The 17,118-nt window shown below is 46.3% G+C and overlaps 1 protein-coding gene across 1 annotated transcript; it reads left to right on the forward strand.

The window, feature by feature from the left end:
* The first annotated feature begins 13,476 nt into the window (after positions 1–13,476).
* Positions 13,477–14,892, forward strand: LOC120937519 (uncharacterized protein K02A2.6-like). The gene has a single exon (XM_040350802.1). It carries the CDS (start codon positions 13,493–13,495, stop codon positions 14,714–14,716), a length of 1,224 nt encoding a protein of 407 aa, XP_040206736.1. The 5' UTR covers positions 13,477–13,492; the 3' UTR covers positions 14,717–14,892.
* The last annotated feature ends 2,226 nt before the right edge of the window (positions 14,893–17,118 follow it).

Consider the following 17,118-nt stretch of genomic DNA (forward strand, 5'->3'; position numbering starts at 1 on the left):
ACATCTGTATGCTAGGTTGGTACTTTCCCTGCCATCATATCCATGGATTACTGGGCGTCAAGGGTGTTCGACTGGCTGGAGGTGGCCCAACATATGTTTGAGGTTCTAGCCTGTGTGTGTATGTGTGTTGGGTCACAACATCACCTTTTTCAAGTGCAAAGATATTAGACTGTGCTATGGTATCATCTTTGTCTCCCATTGTAGCTGGTACAGTACCTCCAGGGAACTGGTCCCTCCTGTCTGCAGAACCAGATGAATGTCTTACTTTGACTGGGTATGCGTGTAAGCATGTGCTTTTACTTTCGACAACAAGCATGCATTTGCATACAGGGGCGTTTGATGGGCATGCACACAGGTCAAAGGTGATATTTAAGCTCTTTCCTTGGAGGCCAGTGCTGTGACTTCTTGTAACCCATCATGTTCTTGAGATTGGTGATTTTTGCCTTGCTTGTTGCTAGCCCAGATCACCCAACCCTGCTTATGTCTCCTTTCTCCGGAGACTTTTACAGGTCAGTAAGATGCATACAATATGTTAAATGCACATACAATCTTTTGGAAAGTTTGTTGTTTTAATTTAAAGGTCTGGGGAAATGGCCTATATACTCTACCCTACTGAAATAAGCAAGATCAGCCAATGATTATCTAATACCTTAGTACAATTGTACAATAATGAGCCATCTACTGTATAATCGCGATTGTGTGTAGAAGTTGTCATTTTCAGGTTAAGGCATTACCTAAAGGTAGTGTTAGGCTAATGATGGTTAATGATGGACCGTTTTCATAGGTCCAAACTGATCGTGTGTGGGTGCCATCGGTTATTTATCCATCGGTTAAAAAAAAAACAACTTGTTTTAAATTTAACCGATGGATTCCTAACCGATAGAAAAAAAAACGATCGTTAGTAGGCACGACCATCGGTTAAAAATCCACGCATGCTCAGAATCAAGTCGACGCATGCTTGAAAGCATTGAACTTCATTTTTTTTAGCACGTCGTTGTGTTTTACATCACCGCTTTCTGAAACGATCGTTTTTTAACCGATGTTGTGTAGGCACGACTGACCATCAGTCAGCTTCATCGGTTAACCGATAAAAACGGTCCATCAGACCGTTCTCATCGGATGGACCGATCACGTGTACATGGCTTTACTCTTTTTTATACTATACACTGGTGCTATAAACATATGTAATCTGACTTGAACATTAGTGCACAGCAACAGTTTACCAAAGGACATTTTGTTCTACTCAACCAAATCAATTAAAGTTATGCTTTCCTAAAATGTCAGACATTTGTGAATAAACCAGGTTTTCAGATTTGATATTTAGCAACTCAGTGCTTTTCTGTTCCAAGAACACAGATAATGGCAGACTCATTAATCAATACATTACAGAAATATTTAACAAGGAGGACTTTTGAAATAACCCTGATAAATACCCTGTCTTGCTACTCTAATAACATACGGTATTTATATTGTAAAACTGACGTATTTTAAAAGGCCAAAAGGATAATTTTTTCGTTTCATTTCATTGTACTTTTAAAATGAAATTTTTCGTTTTATTACAAAGGCCCTAACATTTATCCATTTTTCAAAAGATTGGGCAGCTGCATATAGTGGCAGTGATTTATTATTTCTATATGAAAGGATAGTTAGTCACGTGGAGTAAAGTTTAAAGTGGAAGTCGAGGTATCAAAATAAAAGAGAGCTCAGAGACATGAGCAGCAGGTGTTTGGAGAAGTGCCGTCGGTGACGTTATTTCCGCTCGTGGCCGAGAGCGGAGATTAGCTGTCTGTCATTTCGTCTGTCTGTGAACCGTTTGCTGTTGCTGCTGGTGTTCAAAGATTTTAACTGTAAGTGATACTATGTGTTATTAAATGTTATTCCTACCTACTACACTATGGAGTTTTGCCTTATGCTTTATTGAGAGCGGCTGGGACCTTATGTGATGAAAATTACCTGGGACCTTATGTGATGAAAATTACCTGGGCTGCCCTGGATCCAGAGCTATCCCCTGCTGACCTTCATATTACCTAAAGGCTCTAATTAGCCTTTCATGAGGTGAGAGGCTAGTATTTACCTTCTGATTCTGCACTACTACACGGAATGGATCGTGCATTGGATTGCAGCATCATCCTCTAACCTAGCACTATTGCACTTTTTGGGAATTTTTGCATCAAGCACTTTATTATTTATTCCACGTTCACTGTGATACAATTATCCTGTTTTTTGCATGGGAATTTTTTCGGGACACTTTGATTACTGGAACATTATTTATTTATTTGGCACATTTAATTAGTGCACCTAACTGGAACATTATTTATTTATTATATATTTATATATTTTTAGGCACAGACTTTATAGTGCACGTACTGTCATTTGGGTTCACCATTTTACTACGTTTATTTGTGGTTGCATGGATTCACTCTTACAGATGCAATTATCCACATTTTGCTTCATCTTATATGATTGTGTATGAACTCAAGACTTTGAGTCATAAATATTGTTTGGATCTCATTATCTTCACCCAATCCCTCCTTCACATCATAGTCATTGATGTGAGAGGAGTTTATAGAGGAATTTGGAGTGGAACACATTTTTTTGGACATTATCACACGTTGCTGTGCATATTTTTTTTTTTTTTTTTTTGCCTATTATTATAATATTATAGTGCACGTACTGTCATTTGGGTTCAACCTTTTACTACGTTTATTTGTGGTTACATGGATTCACTCATACAAATGCAATTATCCACATTTTGCTTCATCATATATGATTGTGTATGAACTCTAGACATTGAGTCATAAATATTGTTTGGATCTCATTATCTTCACACATCCCCTCCTTCACATCTTAAGTCATTGATGCGAGGGGATTATAAAGAGGAATTTGGAGTGGAACACTTTTTTTGGACATTATCACACGTTGCTGTGCGTTTCTTGTCTATTTTATTTATTTATTTACTGCAAGCGCCACTACACCCCCTCTTTCTTATATGCTGATTGGTGCGTGAGCACTTTCATGTAGTGGCTGCTGCATATATTTGTTTATTTATTTATACACTTTGTTTATTAGTTAGGTTACCCTAGGTTAGTTGTGGTTTTGCGCATTGGTTCCCCCCCCTTTTATATAGGCACATGTATAGCAATGTGCGTTGGGATAACACAGCTCATTCACTTTGAATTGTCTGCCAATGCACCAGAACACAGTGAAAACTGAGTATTTTTTAAAGGGGCAATGCACCACAATGCATTCCATTTGAGTCGTGATGTTCTGCAATCTGAATGCCCTAAGGCAGTGGTTCTCAACCCTTCTATTTCCCAAGTTGTGGGGACCCCTAACAGTAAAATTATTTTGGTAGCGTGGGATGTCGGCACCCAAAGCAAGATAAGTAATTTGCGCCCCTAACCCACAGACATTTAGCGCTCCCCGAGTCCCTTCCACTTTTACGGTATTACAACCTTTATGGTACATTTTAGGATGTACTACTCTTTCTTGTGTTCTCCTTTCTTTCCCTTTTATCTCTCTTTATGCAAATTTCTTGTTTTTTTCCCCCCATCCCTCTCTCTAGCCTACTTTTTTTTATTATTTCTCTCCCTTTTTCTTTGGCCCTCCCCCTCTTTTCCTCTCCATTGCATGTATTCCTAATTTTTTACTCCTTGGTGGGGGGGGGGGGGGGGGGGTTTGAGTGGCAGTTCTGATCAGCCAACTTAGGTACTCTTGATCAAGGTCATCTGCTGATCTGAGAAATGTAGTGGAGACTTTTGATGGCAACTATAATCACAGGTAGTGTTACTGTGTCTCTGGCTTCACTATGTATCCGACTTTGTATTGTCTCATAGCAGTGACACCTATGCCACAGGCTCCAGGGACAGCCTTTCTGGGCAGCTGCGAAAAAGACTGTGAGAGAAGCGCGGGCTTCAGAAACAGCCCAGGATTTGGTGACCCCTGGCAAATTGTCATTCGACCGCCAGGTTGAGAACCACTGCCCTAGGGAAAGCAACAATATAGATAAAACAAAGCATTAACCCATTCGCTGCTCCACTTTTAAAGGTGGGCAGACTATTTTTGTTTTTATTTTTCCCTTATAGGTTTTCAGGATTTGTAAAAGACCCCCCCAAACCCTGTATTTTCTGAAAGCATAAAATCAGTAAAATAAAAAGAAGGTGCTACAAATTTTTTGGACCCTGCGATATTAAGGCAAATGTTTATCAAAACAATATTTTCGCAAAAAATACACTTAAATCATTATCAGTGGAAATTTACATGGCAAAATTGTTGCCAAATTCCTACTAAATCTAAAAACTAAGGGGCAGATCCACGTACATCGGCGCATATATAGGCCGGCGTAGCGCATCTCATTTCCGCTACGCCGGCTCAACTTAGAGAGGTAAGTACCGTATCCTCAAAGTATTTCCGCCCAACATTGTGCCGGCGTGAAGTAAATTCCTAGGCGTAAGCCAGCATAATTCAAAGTAGGAAGGAAGTGGGCGTGTTCCATTGAAATGAGCCGTGACCCCATGCAAATGAAGGGCCGAACGAACGGCGCGTGCGCCGTGACGCTGACGATGTTCCGCTCCTCTCTGCGCATGCTCAGAACTAGGCCCGGCGTAATCAGTGAGATACGCCCAGGGCATAAACACGCCCAGACATGCGCCCGTCGAGTGCAAAAGTACATCCGCTTGTTTTTCCCCCCTGAAGCAAGGTACTTTTGCTGGTTTCTTTGCTGCTCTTTTTTTTTTGAGCCATGTCTGCTCCAGCTGCTGAGAAGAGGAGGAAGTTAAACTATTCTCGCCAGGAGAAGGCGGTGATTATCAGGGCCAGGGCCCAGTTTGATACCTTTCTCCATGGTGCAGAGAGTGCCAACACCACCAAGGCCAGGAGGACGGAGATCCTGTCGCAGATTGCGGATCATGTGAATGCCTTGGGATATGAGGTCAGGACCCCAAACGACATTCAAAAAAACAAAAAATGATTTGCGCCGCCTGGTGAAAGGTAAGATGGTGAAGATGAGGGCTCATGCCAGGGGCACTGGAGGGGGACCAGCAACTACCTTGATGTTGTCTCCTGAGGAGCAGGTGGTTGCCAGTACCTCCACAGGCATCAAGTGGAGGGAGTTGAGGGCTTTGACTCCGTTGAGGATGCCTTGAGGACAGGTAAGTGTGTTTTATCTCCTATCTGGTGTGTACCATGTGTGAGGGTGGAAGGGAACATGTGACAAGTGTGTGGATCCTCCAACATGTGAATGTTTTGTGTCATCCACAGATGTGCAGGAGGGTGCTGGGCCATCTGCTGCCGGTGGCCAGTCCACACCATCCCCCGGACATCAGTCCGAGTCAGACCCCCAGGCAAGCCAGGAGTCATCAGTGGAAGGGAGTGGCCACACCTCTCCTCAGGAGGTGGTTGAGGAGAAGGTGACCAGTGGGAATGAGGTCAGGCTCAATTTGGAGGAGTCTCCCCCTTTGGCTGGGACCAGTCAGCCCTCCCGGTCCCCCCCCCAACAGGGCTTCCCCCTCAAGGGTCTCCCCTTCTCCACAACCCCAAGCCTCTTCTGGCCACAAGAAGGTGTCCAGGAAGACAAGGGGGTGTCTGAGGTTCTCCCGGAACACCTCAAGAGGGACCAGGCCCGCCAGACCCGCCATCTGGGTGAGGTTGCCATGCATGTGGAGCGCATGGCAGACAGCAGGGCCTCCTTTGCCACTATGACAGAAGCTGTCCAGGACGTTGGCACAAATACGGCTGCTGTGGCCACCTGCCTGGGGGATCTGCAGGCCACCACAGCAGGCCTTGTGGATGAGGTCCACGCCCTGACAGAGGCTGTCAGGGACAACACTGCAGCCATCCAGGCGGAGGGGAGGCAGTCCAGGCTGCTGCAGGCCGACACAAATGCGGTCCTCACCCGCATCGCCATGGCGTTGGAGGGCAGGCCGCCAGCTGTGGAGAGACCAGGAGAAGCTCCTCCTCCTGATTTCCACCCCCCCATGAGTCTCCCATGAGGAGCCAGGGCCGTGGCCGTGGCAGGCGTGGGGCACGTCAGCGCCGTTGATGATTTTTTTCCTGTTTTTTTTTATATACTCAGGTTATGAGTTGTTTATGTTTTTTTTTATATACTCAGGTTATGAGTTTTTTATGTTTTTTTTATATACTCAGGTTATGAGTTTTTTATGTTCTATAGCCCAAGCACACGATCAGTAGTGCAGGCTACAGTGTGACTGGTGTTTGAATGTGGGGGTGACATTCCTGCCGGAAAAGGGGTGTCACCCTCGGTTGTCGGGGAGAAGTGATCCCCAGGACTGTGTGAATGTGGTATGAATGGACAGCAACATAATTGGAGCCTTGACGGGGCGTTGCTGCTCCCAATTACTGCATTGTGCACTTGGGCTAATCCAATGTGATGAAGATGTGGGGTGTCTGTGCTAGGGACCACAGTGGTGTGCATGCGTGCATTCTTCTTGTGCCATGATGAATGTGTGTGTTTAACGCGTCAAATTTTTCACGTTTTACGTTGTTTGCGTAACTCGTCCGTGAATGGGGCTGGGCGTAAGTTACGTTAACGTCGAAACCAATGAGTCTTTGCGGCGTAATTTGGAGCATGCGCACTGGGATACGTCCACGTCACACCCCGTGATCAAGTCTATCTTAGACGAAACGTCGGGAGGAGACGTGCTGACGTCACCGCGATTGAGGACAACTCGTTCTGTTACCGGCCGGCTTTTATATGCTGTTTTTTACCTTCGATATTGTAAGTGTGCTACTACTTATTTTATTAAATGCTCCAAACGTTATTATGCCATTGTCTGCCATTTGACTGCCTGGTGAGTCCAAGGAGCGCTTTGTAGGAAGATCCATTCACCTGCTGTTTACATCCCCTCTGCCATTTCTGGGTCAGTGTGTACTTTGGTGGTGGTTCTTGCATGTCACACTGTTCGTTTACCAGTCACTGGGGGATGTCCTGTGCATATGTACCATACAGTATTACACTATTTTCGTTTTTTTAGTTTTTCTGGATGCTCCGCTGGTGGACTATTGGGATGATCGTATCAAGTCTCCGATCCCCTGTGCAGCCCAGGTGTTTGGCTACTTGCTTGGTTTGATCCATCAGGATCTTAGAATTCGGTAAGGGTCAGCATTTTCAGGGAGCTGTGAACCAGATCCTTCTTCACCTGTGTAATAGTTCGTTACCATATGGAATTTGATTATTACTGGACTTTACCTTTATTTATTCACTAGAATTATTTGTCACTATTTGGACTATTCACAGTTGCTTTATTTATATCACATTTATATATGACCTATCAAGTCAAATTCATCATTTTTGTTTAGCGCAACTCCACCTTTTGCCTATGATATTTATGTTTGTATAACATTTTGAGTTTGCTGCTGTTTCTAATTGTACCAGATAAGCGCACTGTTTTCACATTTCTACATATAGTGCATTTTTATAGCACGGATCGCTGTATAAATGACAATAGTCCCAAAATAGTGTCAAAGGTGTCCGATGTGTCCACCACAATTTTGCAGTCATGATTTCTGCCATAATAGGGCTAGGTCCATACTTGCATGTAATATATTCAGGCAATTGTACCACTTAAAACTAAAATACACCAGCGCAGCAAGCAATCCTACTATCGCTCTAAAGCTACCGTGTCTTGACACCAAACAGTGTGCAAACATTTTTTCTATACATACAGTATCTCACAAAAGTGAGTACACCCCTTTTGTAAATATTTTATTATATCTTTTTATGTGACAACACTGAAGAAATTACACTTTGCTACAATGTAAAGTAGTGAATGTACAGCTTGTTTTCCCCTCAAAACAACTCAACACACAGCCATTAATGCCTAAACTGCTGGCAACAAAAATGAGTACAAAGTAAAAATGTACAAATTGGGCCCAAAGTGTCAATATTTTGTGTGGCCACCATTATTTTCATGACACGCCCACCACCATGCTTGATTGTAGACAAGACACACTTGTCTTTATCCTCCGCACCTGGTTGCCATTATTTTCATGACACACCCACCACCATGCTTGATTGTAGACAAGACACACTTGTCTTTATCCTCCGCACCTGGTTACAATATAAATGTGATATAAATTTGTGGTGTCCCAGTACAGGTATTTGTTGTAGTCCCTGCCAGATTGAGGCCCTCGGCTTGTGGGATCTCCCCTGCAGGGACTCAGCTAGTTATGATGTGATTTATATACTGTTATGGTTGATAATACGTTTATTAGGTGTGTATAGCTTTAAGAAGTTAGGAGGATTAAATGCTAGATAAGACCTTATTGTGTTGTGTTATCCTACAAGTCAGTCTCTATGATCCACAGCTCTCAACCAATGGTTTCAGTCTAAACAGGCCCTTATAAGGGATTGTACTTCCTGTTTAAGCCAGTCTAATGCTTCCCTCAGTTCCTGGCAGAGCAGAGCAACACACAGTCAGAAAAGCAGTGCAGGCCTGAAGCCTCCAGGATAAAATACAGCAAAGAGTGGAGTATCCCTAAACATTACAGAACCAGTACTTCAGCTCATTTATCGGATCGATCCGTTATTCCGGCGAAAAGCCTCAAGTCTACAGACACTTCAGTAAGTGTATCTATTTTTCAGCCTAGTTAAGCATAGGCCCTGAATTACTATCCGGCTTTTGCAGCCGAGTATATACAGTATATGATCAACTAAGCTCAAGCATTATCAGCTGTGTGATCCAGAGACTGCCTGCAGAACATTTTGACACTCTGTTTAAAGCTGTGAAGATTTTGACACCTGCCTTCATGCCAGTAAAGCCTTTGTTGTTTTAACCCCCTGTTGTGGACTGTGTTATTACCATCCTAACTAGCGGTGATATGGAGGCCCCCGGAGCTGTAGTTTCCCGGGGTATACCAAGACTACAGTGGCGTCACGTGACAGAGAGGGTTAATACCATCTGGCCCTCACTAAGGGTTAATACCACCTGACCCTGGGCTCCTAGCCCCAAGTAGCGAACCATCAAGCGCATGTGTGTGGCCGTGGGACTCACCCTCCCCGGTCACCACATCGTTTTCTGGCGTCACGAACAGGATTCGGGTGTACGCCTTAACCATTCAGCCACTAAAGCAAGTCCTCCCCCCCCCCAGAATCTGAACTGTGTCATTGAAAGTAATTTACTCAGCGAGGCGCATATACAAGTGGTGGGGGAGGTGAAGGAAAGACTGTTAGCTGCCATTATTAAGTGGAGAAAGTCTGTACCTGAAGGGGTTAAATTGTTTCCAGCATTTCCCGCGCGGGAGCGGTCGCAGCTCCGCCCAGTCAAGCCCCGGCGGTGACGCCTCTTCAGTGTGCAAGCCGGAACTAGAGAATCCACTCTGTGTTGCACGGAGGAAACAATTGCTGACCGGACCAAAAAAAAAAAAAAAGGAAGTTGCCGGGCACAGCCATAGCAACGTGTCCGGCAATAAAAGACAGCGCACTCAAAGACAGCGCACTCAACGACATCGCACTCAACGACATCGCTCTCAAAGTTTCTTAAAGTGACAGCGCACTCAAACAAGGCTACAACATGTCAGCCCCAAGATCACCAGATGCAGGTGATGTACCAGATCCTCTTGCGGCTCCTGCACAAGCTACCCCTCCGGGATCACCTCCAGTGCGACGTCATGACAGTGGGGCCCCCCCATTCTACCTGGGGAAACCTGTGTTGCCTAACTACAGAGGGGATCCCTTTTCCCTCAAGGATTTCCAGGAGAGCTTCCAAAGCATTTTCTCTCTCTACTCTCTCCCCCCTAACCAACAGGTGCTGTTGCTCTTGGGACAGTTGCAGGGACCTGCACGTGAGGAAGTCCGTACCTGGCCCACTTCTGAGAAGACTACAGTAGATCAGATCTTCGAGGGATTACATCAGGTATTTGAGTCCCACTCACCCTCAGAGGTCCGCCTCAGGCTGTACGAGAGGCGACAAAAGCCGGGGGAAACACTAAGGGCATATGCAGTAGCCTTGCAGAATGCCCTGGAGGCAGTCCAGAAACTGGACAATATCACCCCTGACCAGGGTAACAAACTATTGATGGATAGATTCATAGAAGGGGTCCAAAATAAATGGGACAAGGCGCAATTAAAGATGTTAGCTGTACAGAACCCCAATATGTCTTTCTCTGCCTTTAAGCGCCTAGCCCTTAAAGTTATAGAGCAGGGGGCAAGCTCTGAGGAGCATCCTGACCCTAAAACGGAACCCATGGGTGCGGCGGCGTGCCCTGCACCACTGTTACCACCAGCCCCCGCACCCGTGGCTGTCACCCCGTCCTCCACTACAATTACTGATATTCAAGAGGTTAGACAAGATATTGCCCAGCTTACCCAAGTGGTAAAGGAGTTGGCTAATCACACCACTCGGGTACTTAGAGAGCCTCCAGAGACTAAGAGACCTACTCCTGCCCCTCCTCCCCGTTATAGCGGGCCTCGCTCGGGACCATCTAGTAGGCCTTACTGTGATTTCTGTGACAAACCCGGTCATTGGAAGATGCAATGCTGGGCTTTAAACGCGTGTCCCCTGAGGTCGAGGACCGGCCCTCAGGAAAACGAATCACAGGTCCAGCAGAAGAGCCAATATACTCAGGACAGTCCTTATACATTGCATCCTGCCCCTATGTAAATGTTACCATAGATGGTGTCCAACTGCAGGCCCTGATTGATACAGGCTCGCAGGTGTCTACCATCTCTAAGGGCCTATTCTATAGGTACTGGAATGTCGATTCATTGTGTGAACCAGATGATATGGATTTTAGTGTCCTGGCAGGGGACGGGAAACCAATTCCCAGACATGGGTACTGGGAGCCCACTATTCAGCTGAGAGGTCACACACTTAGAGGTCAAGGTATAATTGTCACTAATGTCACAGTACCAGGGGCCACAGAGTTTATATTGGGGATGAATATAATGAGACATTGCTTCAGTGATATTTTGGATGCCTTGCATGCCTCTCTCCCCCACATGTCTTCCTCAGGTCAGAGGACTGCGCAACACCATCTCAAAATCCTAAAAGCAGAACAGAAGTTCGCGAACCGGAGAGGAGAAATCGGTAAAGTTCGGATCCAAGACATGAGGCCCGTGACCCTGCAGCCGAACACAGAGACAATTTTGTGGTGTCGGGCGCGCCCTGGTGTAAGGAATCAGGACTATCAGGCCTTACTGGAGCCCATACAATCTGAAGATTTTCCTTTGGTCCGAGCTGCAAGGAGCCTAGTGACGGTGGTGAATGGACGGGTCCCAGTCCGCCTAGTTAATTTGTCCGGCGTAGCCACCACCCTACCAAAGTACACTCCAGTGGCCCAACTTGTTTTCTTGGACTCCAGTGACATACTCTCTTCACGGAAGGCGGCCCAACAGCTGAGTGCCCAAACCGTGTCAGGGGCTACCGAAAATTCTCCAGAACCTTGGTGGCGCCAACTGCAAATAGGAGGATCTCTCACCCCACCAGAACAAGTCGAAGGGGTCATCGAGGTGGTGAAGGAGTGCCAGAGTGCCTTCAGCAAACACCCAACCGATTTTGGAAAAACCTCCATGATTAAGCATCGAATCCTGACCGGCGATAAACCCCCCATCAAGGAAAGGCATCGGCCTGTGGCACCAGGCATGTACCAAACCGTCAAGAAACTGTTAACCGACATGAAGGAGGCAGATGTAATACAAGAGAGCCAGAGTCCCTGGGCAGCACCCATGGTGTTAGTTAAGAAGAAGGATGGGACCATCCGTTTCTGTGTTGATTACAGGAAGTTGAACGACATCACCCATAAAGACGCATACCCTCTCCCCCGGATTGAGGAGTCACTCACCGCGTTGGGTTCTGCGGCCTACTTCTCTACATTGGATCTGACCAGCGGATACTGGCAGGTGCCCATGGCCGTCGAAGACAGGGAGAAAACAGCCTTTGTCACCCCCATGGGTCTTTTCGAATTTAAAAGTATGCCCTTTGGGCTGTGCAATGCCCCAGCTACCTTTCAACGGCTGATGGAGAGATGTCTGGGACACCTTAACTTCCAGAGTGTCCTACTCTACCTGGATGACGTGATTGTGTATTCCAAATCCTATCAGGAACATTTGACTCACCTGTCCGACGTCTTCCAAGTACTGATCCAGCATGGTCTGAAAGTCAAACCCTCCAAGTGCCACCTACTCAAGCCACAAGTACATTACCTGGGCCACGTCGTCAGTGCCGAAGGGGTCCAACCTGATCCAGCTAAAGTCGAAGTTGTCAAGAATTGGCCTATCCCACGCACCGTTAAGGATATTCGGAGCTTCTTAGGATTTGCAGGATATTACCGCCGCTTTATTCCTCATTTTGCACAAATTGCCGAGCCATTGACCTCTCTCCTGCGAGGCACGGCGAAGGGGAACTATAATGGCAAGCTGCCTGTGGAATGGGCCAAAGAGCAAGAGGTGGCCTTCCAGGCTCTAAAACATCTATTGACAGAGCCTCCCATCCTGGCCTATCCGGATTATACTCAGCCTTTCCGACTGTATACAGATGCCAGCTTTGAAGGACTCGGGGCAGTGTTGTCCCAGATGCAGGGAAAACAAGAGAGGGTGATAGCTTACGCCAGCCGGAATCTGCGAGGGGCTGAGAAGAATGATTCTAACTACAGTTCCTTCAAGTTAGAGCTCCTAGCCCTCGTGTGGGCAGTCACCGAAAAATTTAAGGACTATTTGTCAGCCACCTCATTCACGGTCTACACCGATAACAACCCCCTGGCTCACCTGAACACCGCTAAACTAGGTGCCCTTGAGCAAAGATGGGCCTCCAGACTGGCCAACTATGACTTCTCTATCAAGTACCGAAGTGGCAAGTCTAATATTAATGCGGATGTGCTATCACGCATGGCTCCTGGCGAAGATCCCCCAGTGGAGGACCAGTGGGAAGATGTGGAGATGCCTCCCTTCTATCAAAGATTCGTGAATCAGGATGTGGTCGTCACCCGCGAGGGGAGTGAATCTGGGTCTAAAGCAATCCAGGAAGACCTGTATACCTGGAGGACCCTACAGGAAGAAAGTCAGACTATGGGAGATCTGCAGGAGTATTTATTGACCAGGAGGGTACCACCCCGGTTGCGACGGGGCCAGAACGACTACGAATTGAAGCGATTGTGGCGTCAGAGGAAAAGACTATTTGTGCACAAAGGAATGGTGTACAGGAACTTCTTGGACCCAGTGTCGGGTGAAAGGCTACACCAAATTCTGATCCCTCGGAGAGATGCCGCCATGGTATTGAATGCCTACCACGACCAGTCAGGACACTTTGGGGTCCATAAAACAGAAGCCACCATCCGACGCCGGTTCTACTGGATTGGAATGAGGAGCGACGTTGAAAAGTGGTGCAGTGAGTGTGCAGTCTGCAATATCACCAAGAATGGTCGCAAGAATGCGCGAGCACCCCTCCATTCCATTCAGAGCGAGAGGCCCAACCAATTGGTCGCCTTGGATCATGTCAAGCTGTCACCTACCCGGTTCGGGTATTCATATGCTCTCACCATGGTGGATCACTATTCCAAGTGGGTAGTGGTTGTGCCAGTCAAAGACTTAACAGCCAAGACGACAGCCCAGAAGTTCTACACCCATTGGGTACAGATACTTGGATGTCCTGAAACTGTCTTGTCCGACCGAGGTCCGGCCTTTGAGGCCCAACTGTTTCAAGAATTGTGCCAGTTCCATGCTTGTAAGAAACTCAGGACCACTGCCTATCATCCGCAAGGGAATGGACTCTGTGAGAGGATCAACCAGGTGTTTATCCACATGCTGAGAGCGGCTTCTGTATCCCGACCTGAAGAGTGGCCTCAACTAATGCCTGAATTGTTGGAAATCTACAACAATACCATCCACTGTTCCACTGGTTATACTCCATTTTACCTCATGATGGGCCGACACGGTCAACTGCCTAAAGACAGGGTCTTTGGACTTCAAGCACCTTTCAACCACTCCCCCCAAGCCTCTTCGGAGTGGGTCTCGGAACATCAGAAAAGGATTCAGGAAGCGAGAGAGATAGTCAACAAAAAGATGGGCGAGGCACACTATAGGCAGCAACAGGACTACAACCGCCATGCCTCTGCCCAGCCGTTGCAAGTTGGTGATAAAGTCTGGCTGAAGAAGCATCCTAGAACCCATAAGTTGGACTCCCTTTGGGAAACTGAACCATACACAGTGATTTCCATCCCTTACCCGGACTCTGATGTCTACTCAGTTCAAAAAGCCGGATATGAACCACAAGTTGTCCACCGAAACCGGATCAAGCTGTGTCACAAAGGGAACCTGCCTGTGTTGGTGCCTCCTTCTGCACCACCAAGTCTTCCACCTCCAGTTCAGCCAGCACAAGTGCGGCCCACCAAGCCAGTTGAGCCTGAGAGGCCACTCCTGATGTTCGAAGATGATCCTCTCTTCCCTTCTGACCAAAACGTCTTCTTTGGTTATGTGCCAATCAGTTCCATTCCATCAACCTCAGTCTTGGCACCAGAAGCTCCAGAGTTTACTCCAGCCATCCGCTCACCTGCTGCAGTCCCATCAGAACCTTCTAATGTGGGAGAAAGCTCCATAAGTCAAGAGCCATCACTGGCCCCCATTGTCCAAGATGAAGGTGCAGCTGTCAGTCCAGAAGAAGCAAGTGTTCAAGGAGAAAACAGTGCTCCAGAAAACTCAGAAATGGTGTTGCGTAGATCCGCCAGACCTAATTTCGGATATCCCCCAGCAAGATATAGGGATTAATCTATTAATTATAGATACAATATATGTAGATAGACTACATACAACTCAGTTAGTATACATCTCAAGTATACATCATTACTAACTAATATGCCACTAGTTACCTACTTACCTTATTTAGTGTATAGGAACATACCTGGCCAGTAAGTCTCCTATCCCTCACTTAAGCACTACAAAAAGAAAAGGGTATCCTCTAAGAAATGTCTAATTGTGTACTTCAGGCATAGAATAAAAATGTCTAGCAAAAATTAAAGTGTGTTCTGGGGAGAAGAGCTAATAGCCTAAGGGCCCCAGTAGCCAAGGCATTGGGTAGAAAGCCTCCGGCAGCCCAATCCAAAACCTGCTCAGTCTTAAAAGTGTGATCTAACAATAATATACTGTTCAAAACTGAGTGATAACGTTTAACATATATGTATTCTGTCTGGGACCCAGATAACCACTTACCCTGCACAAAATAATGATCTCACTTTATCTAATAAGCCTGCAAGGGACATTTATGTGTATAATGCCTCGGGACTTATCATATGATCCTGTTCTTATATGTTTATTTTTCCCAAAGAACCTGGAACGGACATTGGTGTACAAATGCCTCAGGATTTCTAGTGGCCCCAAGGTCACCTCATTCCTCAATCCGTCAGTGCCTTAATCGTCGAGGACGACTTCTGTTTAGTGGTGGGGTTTGTGGTGTCCCAGTACAGGTATTTGTTGTAGTCCCTGCCAGATTGAGGCCCTCGGCTTGTGGGATCTCCCCTGCAGGGACTCAGCTAGTTATGATGTGATTTATATACTGTTATGGTTGATAATACGTTTATTAGGTGTGTATAGCTTTAAGAAGTTAGGAGGATTAAATGCTAGATAAGACCTTATTGTGTTGTGTTATCCTACAAGTCAGTCTCTATGATCCACAGCTCTCAACCAATGGTTTCAGTCTAAACAGGCCCTTATAAGGGATTGTACTTCCTGTTTAAGCCAGTCTAATGCTTCCCTCAGTTCCTGGCAGAGCAGAGCAACACACAGTCAGAAAAGCAGTGCAGGCCTGAAGCCTCCAGGATAAAATACAGCAAAGAGTGGAGTATCCCTAAACATTACAGAACCAGTACTTCAGCTCATTTATCGGATCGATCCGTTATTCCGGCGAAAAGCCTCAAGTCTACAGACACTTCAGTAAGTGTATCTATTTTTCAGCCTAGTTAAGCATAGGCCCTGAATTACTATCCGGCTTTTGCAGCCGAGTATATACAGTATATGATCAACTAAGCTCAAGCATTATCAGCTGTGTGATCCAGAGACTGCCTGCAGAACATTTTGACACTCTGTTTAAAGCTGTGAAGATTTTGACACCTGCCTTCATGCCAGTAAAGCCTTTGTTGTTTTAACCCCCTGTTGTGGACTGTGTTATTACCATCCTAACTAGCGGGGATACGGAGGCCCCCGGAGCTGTAGTTTCCCGGGGTATACCAAGACTACAGTGGCGTCACGTGACAGAGAGGGTTAATACCATCTGGCCCTCACTAAGGGTTAATACCACCTGACCCTGGGCTCCTAGCCCCAAGAACCAAGTAGCTAACCATCAAGCGCATGTGTGTGGCCAGGTTGCTTAGCAGCAGTGGACCCTTCTCTGACATGCTGATCGGGATGCAATCCAGGTGATGCTCTTAGTCAAATCCTAGTCATAAATATCAGTGATTTTATTGATCAAAGCCCACACTTTACAGGCATAGAGCCCACATGGCTGCTGATCATACGGTTGATTATATTTGGTTGTATTCTTGATGCTAATAAATACTGTGTTTATTAGATCTGACTGGGAGCATCACCTGGATCACATGCCGATCAGCATGTCAACAGAGAAGGTTATACAGCATTACTGCTGCTAGGTGACCAGCTGGGGGCTCGGCTCTCTATAACCAATAGTGCCAGCCTTCCCCTGCATGCACCCATAATGTCACCTGCACTAGGTCCTAATAGACTGCCGCCGCTGCCAAGGAGACAGATGCCAGACCAGCGCTGTAAATAGCAGGGGCAGGACAGCTGGGGATCCCCACTGTGGCAGAACACCAGGGCCCCGGTGGCAAGACAACCTTTGCAACAATGATAGTTCTCCCACTGCTTTGTACCCTTATATTTTCTCGGTGTGCTGGTGACATATATCTTGTTTTCTGCCACCCTGGGGGGCCCCAGTATAGTAGGAAGGGAGCTCACTGCAGAACATGTGAAAGGGCCCATAGTGGGATCGTAGTAAAGGGCCCCAGGAGATTATATATATATATATCTATATATATATATATATATATATATATATATATATATAATTGCATTTTATAGTTGGCCCCTCTACTTTTGTCCCTGTCCCCCCATGAGCCCCCCCTAAATATGAAAGCTGGAGACGCCACTGGGATGGAGAC

The sequence above is a fragment of the Rana temporaria genome, chromosome 4 (genome assembly GCF_905171775.1).
Source record: "Rana temporaria chromosome 4, aRanTem1.1, whole genome shotgun sequence".
In the NCBI taxonomy this organism is placed as follows: domain Eukaryota; kingdom Metazoa; phylum Chordata; class Amphibia; order Anura; family Ranidae; genus Rana; species Rana temporaria.